Source organism: Urocampus carinirostris, chromosome 14, assembly GCF_059441175.1.
Source record: "Urocampus carinirostris isolate Australia breed hairy pipefish chromosome 14, RoL_Ucar_1.0, whole genome shotgun sequence".
Lineage (NCBI taxonomy): Eukaryota > Metazoa > Chordata > Actinopteri > Syngnathiformes > Syngnathidae > Urocampus > Urocampus carinirostris.
Window position 1 is genome coordinate 15,658,682 of NC_142362.1, and position 24,505 is coordinate 15,683,186.

Here is a 24,505-nt window from a genome sequence, read left to right on the forward strand (position 1 = left end):
CTCCACACAGGAGGTTCGATCTCATGACCTCAGAACTGTGCCGCACACACGCTAACCACTGCGCCGCCGTGGTGCCTGACTTAGCAATTAATTAAAATAATTTGACAATGGAAGGCAGGACTTAACAGGTTAGATTAAAACCATAAATTAGCATAAACCCGTTTTTTAAAAGATGTGAGAAAAAGAACAAATAAAAACGAATTAGCATGATGCAGTTAATCAAATTAATTCGAATAATTTGCCATTTTAAAAATCAACAACGGAACAGGCTTAACCAATTGAATTGTAATGAAAAGTTGGCTAAAACATTTTAGACTAATGTTTTAAAGTAAAAAAATTTGAAAGGTTAAGTTAATATGCTATTTTTGAGTGGTAATATTGATAATGAAGTAATTATGACTGCGTGATTAATCTAATTAATTCTAATAGCCATTTTAAAAACAGACAATCTGAATATTTGCTTAAAATAGAGTAGAAATTTAGTTTCAATTACTCAACAATGGTACAGATTATTTTTTTTAAAAAATGCATTAAAGACTGAATTGTATCAACGCAGTCTTGCGAAAGTATTCAACCCCTTGAACTTTTCAACCTTTAGCCACATTTCAGGCTTCAAAAATACAGAAAATAAAACAACAATTCTCAAGAATCATCAACAAGTGGGACACAGTTGTGTGGTGGAATGACATTTATTGGATATTTAATACTTTTTTATCACAAACAAAAATGCAGAACCATGATTTTTTTTGGGGGTCATATACAGCTCTAGGATAAATGTTATCAGAATACATTGGCAGGAAAATAATACTTGAACACCTAAAATAGGGGTCACCAACTGTTTTGAAGCCGAGTGCTATTTTTTATTGTTACTGATTAGCATGACATGTAAAAAAACGTATTACTATGTAGTTACTATGTTATAAACGTATGACCAAGGTATAACTATCGGTTGGTGACTCCTGATTTAAAAAGCAGACTCACATAACATGACTCTAAATGTGATGGACCCTGTAATATGAGGGTGTGCAAACTTTTGCAAAGACGTTCACAATTATTGAATGGAATGATTGTCATCGGCTTGTAATAACAAACATGAAATGCTCTGGAGCTGAAATGTGAGATGCAGGGGTTCAAATCCCGCCCCCTTTTGTGGGTCTTGAGCTGGGTCAAAGTCCAGAGAGTCACCTGTCTAACATAAGCAATACCTATGATATTTTTTCCTCAGTGTCGCTGGTTTAAGGAAATAGTAGTGTAAACCCCAGTATACGCCAATACTCAGTTCTAAGATGTGGACCTCAAGGTGAAATTGTTGTATGGCGGGGGATAAAAAGCTATGGTAATTAAAGATATTCATTCTAAACCCATGGAGCCCCAGATAAAAAAACATTAAAGTAACAAAATAGTATATATTCAGTACTGCTTAGATGTAATATACGCGTATATGATCATTAACATGGTAAACATGAATGTAAAAACTTTTGTTGTGACGTGATTTGAGCTGGTATAGAGTTAGCGGGTGGATGCAGAGAGGGTGGAGATGAGAGATTAAAATTAAGACTGATTAAAAAACTTCCATGTTCAAAGATTGTCATGTCCTTAGAAGACTGTGTTGCTTTAATTGGACTGGTTATGGCCATATTGCACGGGCAAGGATGTGCGTGCCTTCTTTGTGTTTCAATCTTTTTTTCCATGGTTATGTTTATGCTTCTCCCTTAAGCATCTTGGGACCCATTGCTAATAAATACAGTAAAAAAGACACAGTATTGTATCACCTATGGCAGGGGTCTCCAACTTGCGGCCAGAGGCCAATTGCAACCTGTGGGATGATAGTTTGAGGCCCCTGCCTTAATATGAAAGTTTAAAAAGGGATATTTTGTATTATTAAGCACCTACTGATGGCAAGTATTAATAAAAAAAACATTGATTAAAAAAAATAAGCCAAAATAAATGAACTATCAAACAATCGTGCATGTTTAACACTTATTGGTTGTCATCTTGCTGCTACGGGTACCCAAAAACCTCAAAAAGGCTAGGCAAAAAAATTAGAAGAAAAGTGGTGTGGTTTTGTCACTGACTCTCTATAGTTTGTAATCTAGTGCTTTCATGTTACACACTGTCCCTTTAAAACTTCCTCTTTTGAAGATTTTCATGTCCTAAAAAAATGTTGTTGCTTTAATGCCCTCCTTATTCTTAGTAATTGACCCGATTTTCGATTTGTTACAGCTCTATTCTTTAGCAACGGTAGCGATGTATGTGCCTTCGTTTCTATGGTCATCATGTTTTGGCTCCTCTCTAGCATCTTCGGGTCTATACAGTTAAAAGAATACAGTATTGTATCGCCTACGATATTTGGAACTGAATAAAGAGACAGAAATGCATTGTGGGACATAGTTTAGCGATAGCATGTCAGCATCAGTCTGAGGCCGCAATACAAACCAATAGCCAACCAGCATTTTATATGCCATCGACCAATTGCAGACAGGCATTTAGGGATGTAACACTAAATATGCATATAATTCTGTTGAGTTTTTTTTTGCATTCAAAATAATTGGTTGTCAATGTTGTATAGTGGGGAAATTGCTGTCATGAGTTATCTAAACAAGAATCTTAGGCTAGGTTTACACTGCAGGGCAATCAGATTTTTCTGCACGAACGTGACTTGAATCCGATCTCTTAAAGTCCGTCTTAACGGCACATATCTGACGTTTTCACACCACACCCAGGCCACATTCATATGTGGTCCTAAATCCGATACATATCTGAACTTTTGGAATGCGACTTTTATGTGAAAGGTCAAGACGCATTCCTGCCACCTGCACATCACTATTCTGCGTTTAACGAGGAGGAAGCTGAGGAATAAACAACCACGGCGGACGCAAACACGGAGAGCATTCAATGGAGTGAAAGTGAGGTTTTGGATTTCCCTAATAGTTGGGGGGAACTCTGCTCACCCTCTGATAATACCTTTCAAAATGCTAGATATGCTCTGCCGTTAGCATCCATCAGTGCTTCCGTAAACACTGAGTGTATTGCGTGTCACGTCACACGTCCTCTTCTTTGCGTGCAGGACATGGAGGCATTCACACAGGAGACTGCATGCAAGTCCCATTTAGTCGGAAATGTGAACGATCTCACAAAAAAATCGGATTTGAACATTAAGCTCTGCAGTGTGAACCTAGCCTTATTCCACAAAGTAAAGCTACAACATCATAAAGCAGGGACACCATAACCCGGAATTCTATCGTATATGAAAATACAAAAAGGAAGCGACGTGTTTCACAAGACTGAGGCTTTGATTTTGGGCGTGGTCGCGAGGAAGAAGCGGTCGGTGAGGAAGGTGGGCATGTACGAGAGGGGCAACCAGAAGAATTTGGCATCCCAGCCGGGTGTGTAGCGAAAGCGAGGGTGCAGGGCCGCCACGGCGTGCTCCATGCAGCGCACCACCTTCATAAGGTCGCCGTCCGTCAGCACTTTGAAACGCTCCGTCATCGTTTGAAACGCTGACATGGACGACCGGGGAGGAAATAGGTTAGCATCTTCTAAAATAAATCCATATATAAATACATAGAACTCTTGCACCATTGGCAGTTAACTTTGGTCAATTTAAGTATTTATTTTCAACATTTTCTCTCTGAGAAAACGAATCCTTTAAGTAATATTAGTTTTACCTTTTTTTGTCAAATGAGTCAAGTCACATTTCTATAGGCCTTAATTACAAAATGTCTCAAAGGGCTGCACAGGATTACATTGACACCATCCCCTGATCTTAAACCAACATGCGGGCAAGGAAAAACTCAAAACCTCAGCACAAAGAAAATAAGAAACCTTGAGAAAGGACCTCACAAGTGGTAATCCTCCTTCCAGGATGACCATGGTGCAATAGATTTAGCATTGGGTACACAAAAAATAGTGAACATCAAAAGGAAACAATAGGTAATATGTTGAAATTTGTCGAGAAAGTGCTTGAGAAAAATGTGGCTTGAAATCAGCAAAATTATTGGTTAAAAAGGACTGAAAAGGTATTTAATTTGCTCTATTTTAATCTAAGTCTGTAGTAAACTAAGAAGGATTGGGCTTAGTTTGCTGCTTTGAAATAATATCTTTGAGTTCTGGTCCCCATTAACTGAGAGTTTTGCAAAATTCTGCAAAGTAGCCTCCCACCATTTTTAAAATGCAATTTGACTAGGGATAATTGATAGTGGACGCACTGGTGCTGCTCTTTATAGGCAGAAAGAATGGGAAAAAAATCATGAGAAAATTCTGCATGACACCAATTTGCTCTCTCGACCACCGCAATCACAGCAATAGTCACCTGGGGATAATGGATCACGGGAAAATAGTGCAGTTTATTTTAGGTGGGCTTCAACGGCACACTTCAGTGGCCCAGACAAAAAAAGCGCCCTGCTAGTCAACTGGAGATTATGGATTGAGGCCAACCCCGTGCATTTTATTTTAGGCGTGCCAGAATGGCATATGGGATCAGGGATACCAGATCGCGGCTGCATTCATTTTGGGGAAAGATAACAGGAAACAAGAGCCGCCAGACCCAAAAATATGCACCCTGCCAGTCTTATTACTGCCGTACTGCTTGTGTCAATATGCGGTCAGGGCTAATGGATCGCAGCCACACAAGCGCAGTTCCGTATTTGCTGGACATTTTCAGTGATATTTTAGAAAGATAATTTGGCTCCTTGTTATGTTTTTTTTCTTATTTTACTATTACTTATAGGAATATTAGAAAAATGTACTTTAAGAGAGTATTTTTTGTCTTTAGCTTGTTTTATTTTGATGTTCTTTAAAATTAAATGACTTCATAGAGGTGTTTTTATGTTTTTGTTCTCGTTAAAATATGATTTTTAAAAATCTCACCGTGCTGCAAAAAGTCTTCTCCGTAATCGCCTTTCACATCGGAGGGAAGGCGGTCCCACAGTTTCTGCAGGTTCCTTTCCAAAAGCTTTGTGTTGGTGACGTTTGTTTGGAAGAAGCCGGGCTCGATGCACAACACCTTGACTCCAAACGGAGCCATGTTCAAACTGAAAGGGACAAAAAAAAAAAAAAACAAGTAAACTCCATGTTCTGTATTTTCGGTACTATCATGTTCGATGATTACGGTCTCGCCGTCATATCAACACGCGGGGATGTGTTCTGTGTCGAGCTACTTCCATATTTTGTTCCGTTACAGCACATGTCTCTAACCTTTTTCAAGCGCCAAGCTACAGGTTGATATGCGTTTCTAAAATAGCGACTTAGCTAAATGGCTTGCTAAATAGCTAAAAAGTAGCTTGATAGTTAGCTAGAAAATTAAACAGGTACACAAATGAAAGTGAGCTGGATAGCTAGCTAAAAGAGTCAAGAGCCAACTAAATTAGCCAAAAAGAAAGCTAGAAAGCTAGCTAGAAAGGAAACAAAAATTGGGCTGAATAACTAGCAAAAAAAGGTTAGCTAGATAGCATGCAAAAGAAATAGAAAGCTAGCTAGATAGCCTTTTAAATAACTAAAAATATAGGAATCTTAGTTAGAGCAGGTTAGTATTGCAACATTTCTCTTTTATGTCTTCCTTCCATGTTTTATTCCGTTACAACTGGTTGGTGTTTTTGGAAATGGTAATGTAGTAATTCTATCCTTATGAGTATGTTCCCTGCGCCCTTTGTGTTCAGTTAGAACAGGTTGGTGTAGTCACATATCCACTGCCCTAACTTCATGTTTTGTTAGGTTGGACCAAGATGTTGTTTGAGCATTATTTAGTTATTCTATTCTCACATTAGTATCTTGCCTGTGTCCTCTTTGTTTTGTGTTTTGTTAAGTTTCAACAGGTCTGTATGCCAACATATCCCTTGTAGTCTTTCATTAATGTTTTAGAGCTTGTTGTGCTTGAAAACATTATTTATTTAGTTCTATCCACATGCGAGGATGTACCCTGCGTCCTCGCTCTTTTGTGTTTTGTTCAGTTAGGGCTAGTTTGTATTCTAACACATTAACATTTATAGGCTTTTGAGAGAAAATGCCCATTTCAAGATAAAAATTCACGAGTTACGGAGGAATACTGTTTGTTTTGTCTTCTGCTATTTGATTGGTTGACTGACTGGGGCATTAGTGTAGTTTTTCAGCCCTGTACGGGAAGTTGATTTAGACAAAAATCTCAATTTAGCCCAAAATTGTGTTAGAATTTATATAATGAAGGTGATGTATTCCAGTGTTGTCTTTCAGTGTGAGCTAGTTTGTGTTCCGACATATCGGCGTCTTCTCTCTTTCATGTTTTGTTCATTCAGATCTACTTAGTATTTTAACATTAATGTAGCAGGGATGTGTATTCAAGCCTGTGTTAGTGATTTTTTGGGGGGAATTGTGAATACCCAACTAGAATTCCTTTTTCAAATTTCTCTGTGCTATCTAATACATTTCATTCTCTGTAAATAAAACCTGATCGAAAAGATCTCATGATATTGACAGTGAGGAGATTTCGTCTCTTTCGGGGATTCCGGTAAGCACTCACCGCAGGCTGTCGTTGAAGGCCTCCACGCCGTATTTCGACACGCAATACGGTCCGCCCACCGGGCTGATCCTCCCAAAGACGCTCGCCACGTTCACAACCCGCCCTCGGGCCTTTTTGATGAGCGGAAGGACACTCAAGGTCACGTCGATCACGCCGCACAAGTTGACGTTTAGCATGGTTTTGTAGTCCTCGATGGTGAGCCAATCGCAGGGGCCCGTTGGCTCGGCCACGCCCGCGTTGTTGACCACAGCCCACAGTCCTGAAAACACCAGTTGCGGAGTTATATAAGATATTTGGATGTTCTTTATGGTCTCTCCTTTCGTGTTTTGTTTAGTTAGAACCAGTACCATCACTCGAAGACTTTGTTTTAGTAAAGTATTTTGTGCGCTGTTTTACTTTCATGTTTTGTTCAGTCATTAAGCCAGTGTTCCGACATATTCTTTCATGTTTTTTGTTCAGTTACAACTTATTAGTGTGCCTGCATTATATTTTATAGACTTGTAATCATTGCACTCTTGTTAGTGTTCCGTTCATGAGTTCTTATATTGTCTTACTATTATGTTTTGTTCTGTTAGAGCTGGTTGGTGTTGGAACATTATGTAGCTCTATCCACGAGTTTGTTCCCCTGCGTCCTCTTCCTTTCGCGTTTTGTTTAGTTAGAACCAGTTGACTTAAAAAGAATTATGAAAAAAAGGGTTTTTTACTTTCATAGTTGTGTTCAGGTAGAGTTGGTCATTGTTCCACCATATGCTGCGTTGTCTTTCTTTCATGCTTTTGTCCAGTTATGGCTGGTTGGTGTGCCTGCAATATATTTCATGGTCTCATCATCATGGGACTCTTGGTTGTTCTGTCTTACAAGTTCCTATGTCACTTTATTTTTATGTTTTGATCTGTTAGTGATGGCTGGTGTTGTTGTTGTTCTTTTCGCAGATTAATATGTTCCATGTCAAGTCAGTTATTTGCAAAGCCCTTGTGTTCGCTTATATTCATGTTTTTTTCTGTTAGGGCTGGTTGGTGCAGCAATATCATGTTGGTATTCGATTCTTTCTTTCATTTAGTTGTTCAAGTTGCAGCTTGTTTGTGTGCCTGCATTATATTTCATCATCCCATCGTCATGACACTCTTGTTCTGCCTGTGTTTTTGTGTTGTCGCCTTTCATGTTTCGTCATGCTGGTCCGTGTTGGACCATTTAGTAAGTGTTCTATCCCAGTGTTTTTCAGCCAGTGTGCCAGGGCACACAAGTGTGCCGTGAGACCTTTGTCTAGTGTGCCGCTGGAATTTACCCAATTTTATCTTTCAAAAACATCAGGCCATTATTCAGTATTTTTGCTATCTTCAGACGAGGAACTGTAATAGTCATCCATATCATTAGATTTTGATATACTTTTCATATACTAATTATCTGCTCATAAGGTAGCACAGTACATTTAATTACTTAATTTGTTTAACAAAAATGTTTAAGATAGATAGATAGATAGATACTTTATTCCCACAGGGAAATTCACATTGCACTGTAAAAAATAAAAACATAAATAAAGCACATCACTTTTTTATTTTAAGTATTATTTTCTTCTTTCTAAATACTAATTATCTGCTTATGAGGTAGTACAGTGAAATATTTGACATAACTTCATTTTCAAACATTGTCGAAGGACGGTGTGCCTGAAAACTTTTATCAATAAAAGTGTACCTTGGTTCAAAAAGGGTTAAAAAACACTGTTCTATCCTATTGTGAGTATGTTCCCTGTGCCCTTTTATTCAGGTTATTTTCCATTTGAACCAGTTGGCACTTTCACTTGGGGACGTTATCCTTTTAATGAATTAAAGTCACATTAGCTACAAGGACTACTAACACAAAGGGCCAAACTTTTGTTGCGGAACTAAAACGCCCGTTTATTTTCCTTTCCAACAAAACAATGAACAGACGCTCCCCTGCTTACGACCTTTTGAGTTACGAACAACGGTGCATACGAAATTTTTTTCGGGATGTGGAAAATTATCCGGACATTGCTGTAAGTTAGATTTTGTATTGTGTGCACCTTTTTCTGAGTACAGGACATTACTGTAGTGCTTCTTTCCACCGCTATCGGCATGTGGCGCTGTGAGAGGTCACCCAGCAACTACCCCGAAGAAGAAATCCCACTTCTACTCTCTAGTTTATGTGTAAACGTACTACGTGTTCTGTATCTCTAGCGCGCTAAGAACATTTTTATTATTAATATCTCGTGCATCCATTCAATATGGTTGGTGTAAAGTGTAAAGAAGAGGGGAGTCGTTTCTTTTGAAGTTAAAGTAGAATAAGAAAGCTTGATGTGGTTGAGAAAATGGTTGGATCGCTTTTTTTTCGTCCACAATCTACCACAGAGGAAGCCCATGTTCCAAAAGTAAGTTAAACCCAACTTTATTTATCTTTATAGAGTATATTATTTTATGAAATGTTTATTTTTTTAGTACAAAACAATACAGGTTACTTACACAAGCCTTAAACATACTTATATAAACCTTAAACATACAAAACATAGCACTTAAGCAACTTACGAGTAAATTTAACTTACAAACTATTGTCTGGAACCTCCTTTGTAAATAGGCCAGCGTCTGTACTGTATGTTTTTTAATGAAAATATTAAAATAACTTCTGTTCTTCGAGGTTTCACACCCTTCTTTTGCAGAAATTCCACAATTGGATGAACATCTTACCTTTCTGTCCCACATGAGTGCCTATGAAAGCGGCTGCCTTTTTCACGCTAGCAGAATCAGCGACATCCAAATGCACAGTGGTGAGTCTGTCAGACGAAGCCTTCTTCAACTCAACTTCTCCTTTCTCTGTGTAACAACCGGCAATGACACGGAATCCCAATTTGTCCAAGTGCTTGGCCAAGAGATTCCCGAAGCCCGTATCGCAGCCCGTGATATACACGTGTTTGTCTCCCTTGTTGTCCACACGTTTGGACTCCTTGAAGCATCTGTAGGCAAACCAGAGGGCCAGCGGAACCAGCATGTACAGGAACATGTCTCTAGAAGAGTAGATTTAGGAGTGATGTCAAAAGTGCACGCTTGTCTCGATATCGGTTTGTCAACGCGACCATGTGACCTTTACGGTTTGTCAATGTAAATGATTAAAAGGGTGACTTGTGTACAGCCTACATATGATTGTTTGCATCGAGGTATGACATGGAACTCCGGCGTAAACGTGATGAAAAAAAACTTAAAGAAATAAGATATTAATAATACATTAAAGCGCTATTTAGAAGGTAGTAATAGCCTAAATAAAAAGTGAATCAGAAATGGAGCAAAGAAACTACTGCAATGACATTAGCGGCAACACTTCTCAAACTAAAAGAGTAAATAAAGACAATATGTATGTATGTTTTTCAATGTATAGGCAATATATTTTTGCCAGTTTTGTTTGCTTTTTTAGGGTGGGGATTACCCGGGAGAATAAACTGACGCCTTAGTCTTTGCTTTAGGAACCTGAAGCGTTATCTAACACAAATAAAGAAAAAAGCAAAGAAAATAGGCAAAAACCCATTTACCAAGAAGGTAGGACCAGCAAAAGGCAAATAAATTATTGTTAGAACCATGTAATATGCCACTGCATATATACCGGTAGTTAAAATTGTATGAGTTTTCCATTAATATAAATTATTATTTTAATGGATTCAACCAGACTGTTTCGGGGGGCTCAAGCAGCCCAAAATTCACTCCAGGGTCCCCAAAAATGTGAGAATTTTGAAAATTCCATCCATTATCTGCACGGCCTTTCCTCAGTAGAGTCACGGGGGTGCTGGAGCCCACCCCAGATATCTTCGGGCAGTTGGCAGGGGACACCCAGGACTGGTTGGGGACGGACAACTCACTTGCTCATTCACACCTAAGGCTAATTTAGACCAGCCAATTAACCTGACATGCATATTTTTGGAATGTGGGAGGAAAACAAAAGTGCCCGCGGGCACAGGACAACATGCAAACTCCACAAAGGGAGGCTCCGTGCCGCCCAATTTAAAAACTCTTTTCCTTAGTAGAGGACAGGATTGGGCTTAAATATAATGAAACACTTTCACCTCCAACTGGCTCTCTCAAAATGAACGGGCGGGGAGAGGAGAGGGGGGAGTGTTTGGGTGCAGGAGAAGGATTTGCTGCATTTCTATAGCTAAAATAATTAGTTGTCTTTCAAATAATGCACATTATTCATAACTTTTATAATACAGGTCAACGGCTGCACATTTGTTTTGGAACTGTGTGAAATGGATCAAATATGTGATACAAAATCATTTATAAGGTGACTGGCCTTACTGTAATCAGCATCACGAAATATGGGAGTAAATTGCTTACGACGATATTATCGATGATTTTGCATCAAGGACATCCAGAAACCTTAGGTTTTAATTTTTGTTGTTTTTTTCATTATAAATCTATTTTTTCTTTTGCGTGTTTTCAGCAGTTGTTGCGTGTGTGATTTGCTGTATAAGAACATAAGTCAATTTTGTTGTTTTATATCATTGTTCGCTTCACAATGTTTGAATATTTACCATTTGTATGTATGTAGTGTATGTGTATTTATTATTTAAGCATGTTTTGATAAATAGTTGCCATGTTTATGTTTATTGTGCATTTGTTATTTAAGAATTTTGTGATAAATATGACACTTTTATGTATATAGTTTATTTATATTTTTTCTTTAAGCATTTGTGTAATCGACAAATCTTTCTTTTTTTACGAGTTAAATATCTGTGTTGGCAATATTTTGATAAGGAATGGGAATTAAGTGGAGTGAGGGGCGCTTGGAGGGACTCATGCCCCCGGGGTGTAATATCGCGTAGAACCGCCACTGCTTCTAGTCGAAGGTAGAATCTACGTGGTCTCGAACTGGGGACCTTACGCGTGTGGTAACGACCGTACCACGAAAACTCACTTTTACATGAAAAGAAAGATGAAAGTGTCTAATTTGTTAGCACGGGAAAGTTTTCGAAAAGTTTGTTGTGCACGGAGTAAAAACAGTTGACAGTAAAATAAAACAAAAACAATCATGCACATAAAATTAAATGGGAAAGGAAATTAAAGAATGAGTTGTTAGGGATCAATTTAATTGCAAACACAGTACCTTTTTATAAGTCTTGTTTGTCCTCTGGGGTGTGTTTACCTTTGCTTGGGGAGGTGGCTGTGTCGGTTGTTTTTTATGTTCCGGTCAGCAACGTGGATGACAAATTGTTGCTTTTGGTATATTTTACGAGTGAGCTTGATTTCAATGTTTTATATATTTCATTATATTCAACGTTTCAATATTTCATACAAAAACGTATTTCTTGTTCAGGCTAATTTGTTGAATTCGAGGCTAGTAGGAACTATTCTTGGGGGAAGTGCAGCTACTGGAATTTAATTCACCGCCATCTTGCGTTGCCACATATCAATTCTCATAGAATTAGAGTTATCTTTTATTTTAATTGATATCAACGTTGTGAAACATTGTATTCAACGTTTCAATATTTCATACAAAAACGTATTTCTTGTTCAGGCTAATTTGTTGAATTCTAGGCTAGTAGGAACTATTCTTGGGGGAAGTGCAGCTACTGGAATTTAATTCACCGCCATCTTGCGTTGCCACATATCAATTCTCATAGAATTAGAGTTATCTTTTATTTTAATTGATATCAACGTTGTGAAACATTGTATGCAACGAGATAAGACATGGCACTCCAGGTTAAAACATGTAATAAAGACTTTGAAATGAAAAGAAGATAAATAGGCAAAATATATTAAAACATAGTGCTTGGAAAACTGGCCCAAGTTACAAAAATAATACGTAATGATAAATAGTAATACTATGAAGAACAGTGCACTGTAACAATAGTGCAATGAATAGGTGGGATAACAATTAACAGAATCAAATTGTAAAGAAACAATATAATTCATGAGAGAGGGAGAGAGAGAAGGGGGTGGGAAGGTAATTGTCTTTTATGATGTAAATGGCTCCGCTACATTATTGCAAGGCAGCAATGTGTTCTAGACTGTGCAGAGAGCAGCCGATGATCTTTTGGGCTGTGTTTATTACTCTCGGTATGTTTTTTTCTGTCCGCTGCCTCACAAATAGCGACAGCGTCCAAACGCTCATATATAAAGGACTAGGATGATTAGACACAGGTGTGTTTAGTTTGGACATACCTGTGCCCAGTTCCAAAGCCAGTTGGGGTCCTCAGTTGGAAAGAGGCTTACTAGATCCTAACATAGCACACTCTTTCACTAGCCAATCATAGTTTGTGAAAACACTGATGTTTCCGCACACCTGCGAAAAGTCCTTGATGTCGCCAACTCGAAATCTGATTGGTCGAAGCAACAGTTTTATCAACACTCATTTTATGCTACAGGGCCAGCAAAACTGTTTGTGAAGGCCTTACGGTAGATTTCTGACCATAGCAACAAATAATTGCTGAAATGTGATTGGTTATATGCTTTAATATGAAAACACACTCCCGGAAGCAGCGCAACCAGAGGAATAGCAAAGGAATCCGACCGACAATTTGGAATGATTTAATAGGTATTCATGGAAGAAATATAACTGATTTGAATATGTTTTAGGCCAGCAGAGAAGACCTTGCAGGCCCTGACGGTCCGCTACTGCTTAACACAGTTTATACATTTGTGAGAAACTCAACAAGCACGTTGCATTAGTATAAGATTGTACTTAAAAAAGGTTTATTTTACAATTAAAGTTATCTGAGTAATTGTGTGCCAATTTATATTCCAAGCACAAAGTCAATGTTCCCCAACATATAAAAAAAAACATATATTAACCTGATGTATTTCTACCAGCTCAGTAGCCTAGATGGTAGGGCGCCCGCTTTGAGACTGGGAGGTTGCTGGTTCGCGCCTCGGCCGAGTCATACCTAAGACTTATAACATTGGTAAAATGGCGGCGCCCTCTGTTGGCTGCGGCTGCATCGGCTCGCTACAACGGGTCAGGTGTATCGATATTTCGTTCTTACAAAAAGAATGACAATACAAAGGAAATTATTATTATTATTTAGAAGTAATATTGACAAGGAATTATAGACAAAATGTGAATTAATAAGACAGTATTGTGTAGTATAATCAAGTCCAAATTGTCAGAACCAGAACAGGAAGAAGACCCAGATGCGTAACGTTTTCACACAAGTTTTATTTTACCGGAATAGGGCAACCATAAGCGCGAATACAAACGCCAGTGATTTGTCGATCTCTGGGTGAAATAAGTAAGACAGAAGTCCAGTGCGGGAAAACAGGAAACCGGAAGCCGACGAGATCGATACCAGATACACGAGCAGATACCGGACAGATCAGGTCGATACCGGACAGTAGGGGACCGCCAGGATCAATACCAGATACACAAGCAGATACCGGATGGACGGGATCGATACCGGACAGGACGGGACAGACAGGATCGATGCCAGATACTGGAGACTGGAGTCAGATATCAGACAGGACCAGACAGACAGGATCTATACCGGATACTGGAGACTGGTGCAAGATCTCGGACAGGATGAGACAGGTGGAATTGGTACCGGATACCGGAGACTGTAGCAAGATATCAGACAGGATAAGACAAACGGAATCGATTACAGACACTGGGGACTGGAGTCAGATATCAAACAGGACGAGATAGACGGGATCGATACCGGACAGGATACACAAGCAGGATACCAGACAGAGTCAAAACACACGTCTTGCGGGTGCAGAGGTTCGTTGATGGACTGACAGAAGGGTGAGTGAGAGCACTGAGCTTAAATAGGAGGGAAGCCAATCAGGCAACGAGCCGTAGCTCGCGCCAAACGGGCGGGGCTAATTGAGGGCTATGGGCAACCGTGACACAAATCAAATTCAAAGCCTGGTAAGATCTCACAACAAAGACACATTGATCTTAGGGCTGAATTTAAGGATCAAACTGTCAGTGAGGAAGGTTGGCATGTAAGACAGAGGCAACCAGATCAACTTGGCGTCGCATCCCGGCGAGTAACGGGTACGAGGGTGCACAGCGTCCACGGCGTGTTCCATGCAACGGATCACCTTCATGAGGTCGCCGTCTGTCAGCCGTTCAAACTTGGCAACAATGGTCCGGCGAGCTATGGCACAAAAGAGAAATCGACATTTCCAATAAGAAGAATACATGAAACGGTGTCATTATTGTGTTGTAGAATAACTTGATGAATAGGAATGTTGTGTCATCGGGTACTACCGCAAAACTTCCTTGTCCTGATGTGAAAACGTGATTGGAAAAGTATGCAACTTGCTTGTCTGGTAGTGACAGAAATCTCCTGTATCTTTTCATGCAACAGCGTTTTGTAAAAATAAATATCAGTGGTGTTTTGTGCAGCTTACTTATGCTTTTTTTACCATTAATGAAATGAAATGAAATGATCTGCATTTATATAGCGCTTTTCAAGTCAAGACTTCCCAAAGCGCTTTACGGTGTGCTTCACATTTCCCAATAGCGGCCGTGCAGCCATGTAAGGCACTAACCTGCTTATTGGGGGTATAAGGGTTCAGTGTCTTACCCAAGGACACTTCGACATGTAACACGGAGGAGCCAGGATTCGAACTGATCGAACTTGATCCCAAGACGAGCGCTCTACCTCCTGAGCTGCTGCCGCCCCATTTAATCTGTCATTTTACCATTTACATTATGGAAAGTGGGTTATACAGTATAATTGCATTCAGATTATATAATAGTCTTCCTTGAAACATAGCTGCAGATGGTTCAATGTTGTGATCGTTTATTCTTGTAAAAGAAAATACAGGTTTTTTTCCCCTCCAGGGAAAAGATACGCAAAGTCCTTTAATAGATAAAAATCCGTTAGTATATCAAAAAAGCAAAGGTAATATGTCATCGCTTTTGAGTTTGTTTTTCAAGTAAATATGAAAGCTACAAGTGTCTATTGTAGGAAACAGGCCTTCTCAAAATGTAGCAAAAACAAGTTTTTCCCTAGTGATTTAGTATCAGTTGGTCATGATTACTGATGTGAATCACCTGTGCCCACTCATTTGGCGCCAACCGCTGCGGGCTCTGATTGTCTCCCTGTCCCTATTTTAACACAGTTCTGTCACTCTCCTGTTGTCAGTCCATCTGCGAACCTTTGTTGATAGAAGGCAAGCCTTTTTGGACCTGACTCCCGCCTGTCCCGTTTGTCTCCGGCTACGACCTGTTTTGATCCCTACCACAGCTGCTCCCCCATCCCGACTTACGACCCATTTTTGATCTCGACTACGTCTACTCTGCCGTCCCAGCTTACGACTCGTTTCCGACCCCGACCACGTTTTTGCTCACCCTATCCCGGCTACCGACCTGTTTTTCCGTCCCTGACACCGCCTTCGCTTGCTACGGAAGATCCACTTCCGTATTCTGATCACAATCCGAGTGCAAGAGCGACTTGTTTCCCGTGTCCAGCAAAGATCGTGGGCTGTTTCCTTCCTGTTTCTTTCAATAAAACTTGTGGCAAACGTTTCGCAATTGGGCCCTGATTCCATTCTGGTCGTGACACAGTATTGTCAAACGCTTGCCGCTGCCCATCAATGCCAAAATCTGGCTCATCTCTGAATAGCAGGAGGACGCTTTACACCTACAATGACGGCCACCGAATGATGAAGGTGCTGTGTTTGAGTCAAGTCAAGTCAGGACTGCACAGACCAAAGACTATAGCAAGCTATAGAAGATTATTACACCATGTGTATAACACATTTTTTTTACCTAAAAAGAAAAGTTTGGGTGAGTAATTATACACAAGGTCTTAGTTTCGGTTTGTACACCGTTTTCATGGACTAATTTAAGACCCTTTTAAAGGCGAGGTCCGTAGTCTGAGGTGTTCTTAAAAAGATAAACAATTACATATTTTCTCCATTAAGTATGAGTTAGCAATGCCCAACAGAGTTCAAAGAGCCCTTATTCTTTACTTTCTATTGCGCCTACCTGCTTTTATCTTTCGTTGGGGGCGGAGCATCCCCAAAAGGATAAAAAAGAGCAATTATTCGAGCATGTCTAAGAAATTCACGTAAAAGTGAAACAGTCCTTTTCTTACTTTCACCATTTTTACCCTGCAGTGCATACTATGTTGATATCAATGACAATAAAGACAATTCTGTGCAGCCCGTTGAGACTTCTTGTGATAAAGGGCTATACAAATAAAAAATAACTTGATTTGATACTCTGTCGCCATCTCCTGGCTTAATGAGTCAGATCAGAGACCTCTCCTTGCTACTGGTGTTTCATGTAGGGAAGCAAACCCATCACCCCCCCCAAAAAGTGACCTGTAGAGGGATGGGTGCCACCAGCCTGTAGTTGCCCAAGACACACTACAGGAAGTGGTACCCCTTCAACCCAGGTCATTATATATATACCACAGCCATATCCCCCTAGTGCAGACCTGGGCACTCCGGTCCTGGAGGGCCGTATGTTCTGCATGATTTTTGAGGTTTCTCTGATCCAATACAGGTGATTCCGATCACCAGTATCGTTAACGAGCACTTGCTAGCTTGCTAACGAGGTTATTATTTGTATCACCTGAGTTAAAGAAGAGCAAACTTCAAAATCTGGCAGGACGTATGGCCCTCCATGACCGGAGTGCCCAGGTCTGCCCTAGTGGGAGGTGGCTAGAGTCATTTCTGACTCTTTTTGGGAGATTGATTTAGAGGAGAGGATTCCCAGCCCCTTCGCTCAACCCAACTGAGGTGTTGGGAGTCATTAGGTGACCAAACCCCCCAATTCCAACCCCTAATGCTGAACGCCATGCAGAGAGGCAACGGGTACCAATGTTTAAGTCTTAGGTATGACTCGGCCGAGGCTTGAACCACAACCTCCAAGTTTCGGGGCGGGCGCCATACCCCCGAAGCCACCGAGCTGGTCCAGGTCATCATAGGTTCTGTAAAACATGAACCGTAAACTCAAAATACTCACCGCTCTCCACATAGTTTTCTCCGTAGACGTCCTTCATTTCCTGAGGCAATCTATCATACAGCCTTTTCCCATTTTTTTCAATGATCTCCGGGTCCGTGACATTTGTTTTGAACATGCCGGGCTCGATGCACAAAACTTTCACTCCGAACGGCGCCATGTTCAAACTAAATTAAGAAAAAAGTAGTGAGGTGATGAGTCATTTTTATATCTGTCCTGTTACCTTTCATGTTTTGTCATTTACATCTAGTATTTCAACATTTATGAAGCATGGATGTGTGGTTGATTCCCGTGTTTTAGTAGCTTTCATTTCTTTGAATTGCGAACATCCTAGTAGACTTCCTTGTTCTGTTTCTGTACACAATCTGATACCTTTTCTTTAAAAATATTCTAAAATATCTTATGATAATAACAGTGCAGAGATGTGAATTTCTCTCTCACCGCAGGCTATCGTTGAAGGCCTCCACGCCGTACTTGGAAACGCAATAGGGTCCTCCGAACGTGGTGATCCTCCCGAAAACGCTGGCCACATTGACCACCCGTCCTCGGGCCTTTTTAATAAGAGGGAGGACGCTCAAGGTCACATCGATAACGCCGACAAGATTGACGTTTAGCATGGATTTATAGTCTTCCACGGTTAGCCAATCGACAGGGGCTGCAGGTACAGAGACGCCTGCGTTGTTGACGAGGGCCCACAGACCTGAAAACACATGAAAGGTGAAATCAAATGGCTTGAAGGAAAGATACAGTCTATACCAGGGGTCAGCAACCTTTTTGGTGTGGAGTGCCACTTTCAAATGTCCTTGTAAATCAGTGTGCCACACCAAGATTAATGACTTGCACAACATTTTTTTCATATCCAACAGAGCTGTCATTTTACACCAGTCCAAATATACAACATGGATATACATTTTAATCCTATAACTCAGTGTTTTTCAACCCTTTTTAAAGCAAGGTACACTTTTATTTATAAAAAAAGTTCTGAGCCACACCGCGCGTCGAAAATGTTTGAAAATGAAGTTATGTCAAATATTTCACTGTACTACCTCATAAGCAGATAATTAGTATATAAAAAGAAAATAATACTTAAAATAAAAAGAAAGATGTGCTTTATTTATGTTTTTATTTTTACAGTGCAATCTTAAGTTTTTAAATGTACTGTGCTACCTCATGAGCAGATAATAATTATATAAAAAGTATATCAAAATCTACTGCCACCTACTGATATGGATGACTATTACAGTTCCTCGTCTGAAGATTGCAAAAATACTGAAAAATGGCCTGATTTTTTGGAAGGATAAAATTGGGCAAATTCCAGCAGCACACTAGACAAGGTCTCACGGCACACTAGTGTGCCCCGGCCCACTGGTTGAAAAACACTGGTATAACTGACCAATTCATCTTCCACTATTCTTGTTCATCAATCAACTAAAAAATGAATGTGAATAACAAGTAAAAATGCCTGTAGCCATCCATGACTTCAACTTTTTGCCACAAGAATTAACCAAAATCAACCATTCTTAATGGGGTGGCAGTGGTTCACAGGGGCGGCAGTGGCTCAGGAGGTAGAGCGCTCGTCTTGGGATCAAGGGATCCCAGTTCGAATCCCGGCTCGTTCGTGTTACGTGTCCTTGGGTACACTGAACCCCTAATACCCCCAATAAGTAGGTTAGCGCCTTACATGGCTGCAAGGCCGCTATTGGGAAATGTGGAGCACACTGTAAAGCGCATTGACTTGAAAAGCGCTATATAAATGCAAATCATTTCATTTCATTTCTTCATTAACAATGAACTACAATCAAAAAACAAGTGCTATGGACAGCTACCATACCATTCATCAATAATATCTTGTTGCAGCACATATCAAAACTTTAAATAACAGCAGCAGAGCAGAAGGCGTGCTTAAAAATATTCGCCATCAGTAAATGGTTTTCCGTGCTTTGCTATGCAGTGAACTATGTCATAACTTGTGTTTTTAGCATTTTTAGCAGTGAAAATGTTTTCACGGTCCGTGTTTGTTTGCCGTACCTGGACACAGTGCGTTTTAACGTTTCCGCCTTGTCAGACTCATGCTTGAATTCATCATGTTCATGTTTCGTCTCGTAATGACGTTTAGCACTTGATGTGGGAAGTACAACACTCTCGAGTCATAATGCACAAATACGGTCATTTTTTTGCAAAAAGCCCCAGTCATCCGTCCATGCTGGATGGAAAGGCCAAATTTTTTTCGCTGGAGGAGCTGTCATGAGTCATTCATTTATTGCACGCCGGTGTTTCTGTGGCTGGGTTAAAACACGGATCTCTCCTATGTGATGCTCCGCGCAGACACACACGGAGCAGAGGCGGAGGGGCGCTACAGTAAAGCCCCTAAACAACACGGCGCGCAACTGAAAATGTTTAAAATGTAGGTAAAAATTTGCATTTTTCAAAAATAATCATTATTATTTTGCCGTGCGCTCGCGTGCCACTGGTTAACCCCTCGCATGCCACTGCTGGCACACGTGTCATAGGTTGCCGACCCCTAGTCTTTACAGTGGTACCTCTCTCCATGCTTAATTTGTTCCAGGATTGTGTTTGTAACTTGAATTGCCCCTGTAATGAGCAGATTACCTCAATATGAAATGAGTAAAAAGTAATTGGTGTGTTTAACGGACTCTATTCTCTTCCTTCAAAAATAATCCAAGTGAACCTTAAATAGCTGTAAAAAATCTTTTTCATCACTAAAACACATTCAAATACCAATCCAATAAGAAAAGAATACAGCAATAAGATAAATAAGATGATATTATTATATATAAATATCCTTTAAGCTTTTTTGTTTTTTTATCCTCACTGTAAAATGTGAAACTGGAGTGCCACGTCCAATTTCGATGTCACAATATGTTCAACCCATTTTGTAACAATGATAACAAAAGGTACATTCTATTCTATTCTATTCTATATTAACAAAATAAACTGCGAGTTTATTATGAGCTTTTACCATAGATTATGTCGTAATAACGGAGGTTTATGCGTGGTGGGTTGACGGATATCTGATGATACCTGTTAACTTAGACGTTTACAGACTTATTTTATACATTTTTTTATCATTTCAAATTGTGTTTGCCGTAATGCGTAATTTTTATACAGATCCATAAAAATAAAAAAAGACCAATCTCGTCTTGCCTGGTTCAGCTCTAATCCGGATTGTATCGGTCACTGGTAGCAGCTTGCTAATATTGTCGCGCTACTTTACACAGTCCGTCTTGCTGTGAGATAATAGTTGTTGGTTTTGTTTGTAAGGTTTATTTTATATCACTTAATATGGGGAGCAATTGGCTGAGTTTGAGACTGTTGGTGATACATTAGCACTTGCTGTACACTTGAAATGAAGGTTACTGTAACTTTAGATCAATATACACACCAAAAATCTGTATTTGTCTTTTCTTTCTGCCCATAGTAGTTTGCACATACAAACTGGAACCAGTTAACCAGTAATGCTAGGTCATGTGCGGCCTCAAACGGTCTCTAGTGGTGTCCTCTGGGACTGCTTGTAACTTGGATTTTTTTTTTGGCGTGACAAGCAAGAAATTTGTTGCAAATAAAACTTGTTTATATCGAAATTTTGGGGTTTGAAGTCGCTTGTATAAAGATGTATCACTGAACACACTCTCACTCAGGCATGTATTCTTTATCCTCCGCATTTTACCTTTCTGCCCAACAAGCGTGTTGATGAGAGACGCTCCCTGTTTCACACTAGCAGAGTCGGTGACGTCCAAATGAAAAGCAGTTAGCCTATCAGAGGAAGTCTTCTTCAGCTCATCTTCACCCTTTTCTGTGTAACAACCGGCAATGACATGAAAGCCCATTTTGTCCAAGTGCTTGGCCAAGAGATACCCAAAGCCTGTATCGCATCCCGTGATATAGACATGTTTGTCTTTCTTGTTGTCCACACGTTTAGACTCCTTCAACCACCGGAAGGCAAACCAGAAGCCCAGCAGCATTAAGATGTTCACAAACATCTTCCTTTCTGTAAAAAGAAGAAATGGGTTGTGCACCCAATTATCAAATAATCCCCCAAAACCTCTTAATTGAATGTTTTTGCATTTAAGTACTGGTTGAAAATGAATATATTATCTTCCTGGACCACCACTATCCCCCTAGACTTTTGATATGATTACATTTTAAAACAAAGTAAACCTACTGTCAAGAACAGGAATGGAATCAGGACCCAAATGCGTGACGTTTCTCACACAAGCCTTTTATTTTACGGGAAATGGGGAGTCATGCACGTTAAGCAGCAGTCTGGCGTGGAATGATAGGAAGCCAGAGGCCGACGAGATCGATAACAATTGCCCCAGCAGATATCAGCCAGATGGGGTCGATACAGGACAGGACGGGACAGACAGGATTGATATCAAAACAGGATATCGAAATCAAACAGGACGCACTAGACGGGAACGAAACTGGAAACCGATATTAAACAATGGGACAGACAGGATTGATATCAAAACTCTCTCTCTCTCTCTCTCTCTCTTTCTCACTTTTCTTCCCTTTTTCTCTCACTCTCTGTGTCTCTCTCTCTTTCACTGTCTATGTCTCTTTCTCTTTCTTTGTGGCTCTTTGTCTCTTTCTCTCTGTGTGTCTTTTTACCTTATTTTGCTCTCTCTTCCATTTTCCTTTCCTCTCTTTCTCTCTCTCTTGCTTTGCCATTCTTTCCTTCTCCCATTCTGTCTTTCTCTCCTTCTCTTTTCTCTCCTTCCCTCTTTCTCTCTTCCTATTTCTCTTTGGATATCATTCTTTCTCTCTCTTTTGTTCCCCCTCCCTCACTATTTGTCTTTATATCTCTTTTGTTTCTCACGTTCTTCTCGCTCTCTCGCTCTCTCTTTCTCCCTTCCTCTCTTTCTTTGTACCACCCTCTCTCTTTTCTCTCCTTCGCTTTGTCTTAATTCTTTCTCTCTCCTTTTCTTTCTCTCTAATCTACTAGCCCGGCCCCCGAGAGAATGTTTGTTCTATCGTGTGGCCCCCAAAGTAAAATGAGTTTGACACCCCTGTATTAAAGGCTAAAGTAATGCCTTGAATAAAAGCAGTTTTCTACAATGTTTATATGAGATAATCTTGAGTTTTATAAAATAGTTGTTGAGATAAATACATTATTATTTGATCAATTAATAAACAAAGTAATTGATACGTCTCAAAAAGTCGTAATTTGCATATTTTAGATTTACATTTATGCAGTATTTTCTTCTCTGTATTTTGTTGTTGCCGGCCAGCTACAGCATCTATCTATCTATCGACCGACCTGTCGTAGTACTTTTGTATTATAGTGTATATTTATTTAGTTTTTCCATTGTTTTTTTTTTCTTTTTGGTGTAATAAATATCATTATTGACGGTGTATTAGCAGTCTGTACAGCCCTCTGAGAATTCTTGTGAATAAGGGCAGTGCAAATTAACATTACTTGATTGATTTGACATTATTAAAAATAGGTCGTATAAAATACAAGCTGGAAAAAAAAATAATATAGTACATTGCGTAACGCCGAAACCGCTTCTTAATACGTAGTCAGGGTTGGGGAGGCTTACTTTAAATGGATTACTTTCAATTACTTTTGGATTACTCCAATACCAAATATGCTAATAAAAGACAAAAGAAATTAAATATGAATAAAATTACTAAATTTTGTGCAGGCTTGGAATACATGGAACGGCAAAAATGATGTTGGCAAGCTTTTTGGATTTATTTTCATTTTGTTTCTGTCGCATTTTATGTCAGTTTTGCCGAAGATCAAAGCCAGGAGAGAAAGCTTACCGCGTGTTGTGAGTCATAATTTTATTCATATTTAGTTTATTTTGTCTTTTATTAGCATATTTGGTATTGGAGTCATCCAAAAGTAATTGAAAGTAATCCAGTTAAAGTAACCCTACCCAACCCTGTACGTGGTTAAAAAATGTTCAAATAAAATGTGCTCCTGCCTCATTACAAACGAAATATAGAAATAAACTCGAATTTTGACAAATTATTGATGCATTTTGATAACTCCAACGCAATTTTAATCAATCTATTACTGTGTTAATAATAATCCGCTCCCAAAATTAATATTACCCGAGTTGGATGAGTTTTCAAACTCACGTGCAAATTTCCCGGAGGATCTACAGGTAGTGGACTCATAAAATGGAGGATCGATGCTCCACTGCACTGAGTAAAAGTAGACTAAATGAGTGTATGTGGCTCTTAAATAGGCACAACAATGAAAGTTTGATGTACACAAATGATAATGACTTCGTGTTGCCTTCATTCAGTAGGTATTTTTTGAGATCATGCTTTCCGGGTACGTATGCCAAATTCCAGCGTCTCCTGCTGGAGAATATCCGACACTGCAACTCTTCTTGAACTGACTGGACTACAGTAATTTGTTTGTGGCTTTTTATTTAGGCACAGCAAAAAAACAACATGACGCACTAATTAACAGAGAAAAACAATATACTATTTGCACAAAACAGCTAAAAAATGCAATACGATAATACGTAAATATGTGCCCAACTGAGAGAGGCTGAAGCCAAAGCTTTTAAGTCAAGTCAAGTCAAGTCATGTTTATTTGTATAGCCCTTAATCACAAAGAGTCTCAAAGGGCTGCACAGACCACAGATTATTGCAAACCACAGACTATTATTACACCATCCCCTGATCTAAAACCTACACAAGGGCAAGGAAAAACTCAAAAACCTCAACATGAGGAAAATGAAGAAACCTTGAGAAGGGACAGCACATGAGGTAATCCCCCTTCCAGGATGACCAAGCAGCAAAAGATGTTGCAATTACAAATAACAAACAAATGTTGTCAACATAAAATATAGGTTATTCATATGTAATAGAATAGAACTGTGTTTTAAGCTTAGATTTAAACATTTCCCCTGAGGTTACAGATCGAATCTCAGTGTCATGACCAGAACGGAATCAGGACCCAAATGCGTAGCGTTAACCACAAGTTTATTGAATAGAAAGAGGAAAGGCAGTGCCCGCGATCCGGTGCTTCCTGGACGCGGGAAGCAAGTCGCTTTTGCAATCGGATCTGGCTCCGAATATGGAAGTGGATCTTCCGTAGCAGGAAAAGGCCG

The 24,505-nt window shown here is 39.6% G+C and overlaps 2 protein-coding genes and 1 long non-coding RNA gene across 4 annotated transcripts; 1 reads left to right on the forward strand and 2 right to left on the reverse strand.

The window, feature by feature from the left end:
- Positions 1–670: 670 nt before the first annotated feature.
- Positions 671–11,685, reverse strand: LOC148352777 (retinol dehydrogenase 7-like). 2 transcript variants are annotated; one of them, XM_088352268.1, is made up of 5 exons: positions 11,595–11,685; positions 9,191–9,507; positions 6,494–6,752; positions 4,870–5,033; positions 671–3,500 (listed from the first exon to the last, which is right to left on the reverse strand). In XM_088352268.1, the coding sequence occupies exons 2-5, from the start codon at positions 9,501–9,503 to the stop codon at positions 3,277–3,279; spliced, it is 960 nt and encodes a 319-aa protein (XP_088208394.1). In that variant the 5' UTR covers positions 9,504–9,507; positions 11,595–11,685; the 3' UTR covers positions 671–3,276. The 2 variants fall into 2 exon arrangements, with proteins under 2 accessions (XP_088208394.1, XP_088208395.1); XM_088352269.1 differs by having other exon boundaries at positions 11,634–11,653.
- On the forward strand, positions 8,000–11,097 carry LOC148352778 (uncharacterized). The gene is made up of 2 exons (XR_015852640.1): positions 8,000–9,270; positions 9,361–11,097. It is a non-coding gene; the product is annotated as an uncharacterized LOC148352778 (long non-coding RNA).
- A 1,941-nt stretch (positions 11,686–13,626) lies between the features above and the next one.
- Positions 13,627–23,651, reverse strand: LOC148352779 (retinol dehydrogenase 7-like). The gene is made up of 5 exons (XM_088352270.1): positions 23,520–23,651; positions 21,097–21,417; positions 17,850–18,108; positions 17,412–17,575; positions 13,627–14,586 (listed from the first exon to the last, which is right to left on the reverse strand). Exons 2-5 carry the CDS (start codon positions 21,407–21,409, stop codon positions 14,363–14,365), a joined length of 960 nt encoding a protein of 319 aa, XP_088208396.1. The 5' UTR covers positions 21,410–21,417; positions 23,520–23,651; the 3' UTR covers positions 13,627–14,362.
- Positions 23,652–24,505: the final 854 nt, after the last annotated feature.

Excerpts from the sequence above, each read along its gene's own strand:
- LOC148352779 (XM_088352270.1), bottom strand. The coding sequence starts at position 21,409 with ATGTTTGTGAACATCTTAATGCTGCTGGGCTTCTGGTTTGCCTTCCGG. Across the intron at positions 18,109-21,096 it reads CACGCTTGTTGGGCAGAAAG|GTCTGTGGGCCCTCGTCAAC; the intron begins GTAAAATGCGGA and ends ATGTGTTTTCAG. Across the intron at positions 17,576-17,849 it reads GCCTTCAACGATAGCCTGCG|TTTGAACATGGCGCCGTTCG; the intron begins GTGAGAGAGAAA and ends TTCTTAATTTAG.
- LOC148352777 (XM_088352268.1), bottom strand. The coding sequence starts at position 9,503 with ATGTTCCTGTACATGCTGGTTCCGCTGGCCCTCTGGTTTGCCTACAGA. Across the intron at positions 5,034-6,493 it reads GCCTTCAACGACAGCCTGCG|TTTGAACATGGCTCCGTTTG; the intron begins GTGAGTGCTTAC and ends TGTCCCTTTCAG. Across the intron at positions 3,501-4,869 it reads AGAAGACTTTTTGCAGCACG|CGTTTCAAACGATGACGGAG; the intron begins GTGAGATTTTTA and ends CGTCCATGTCAG.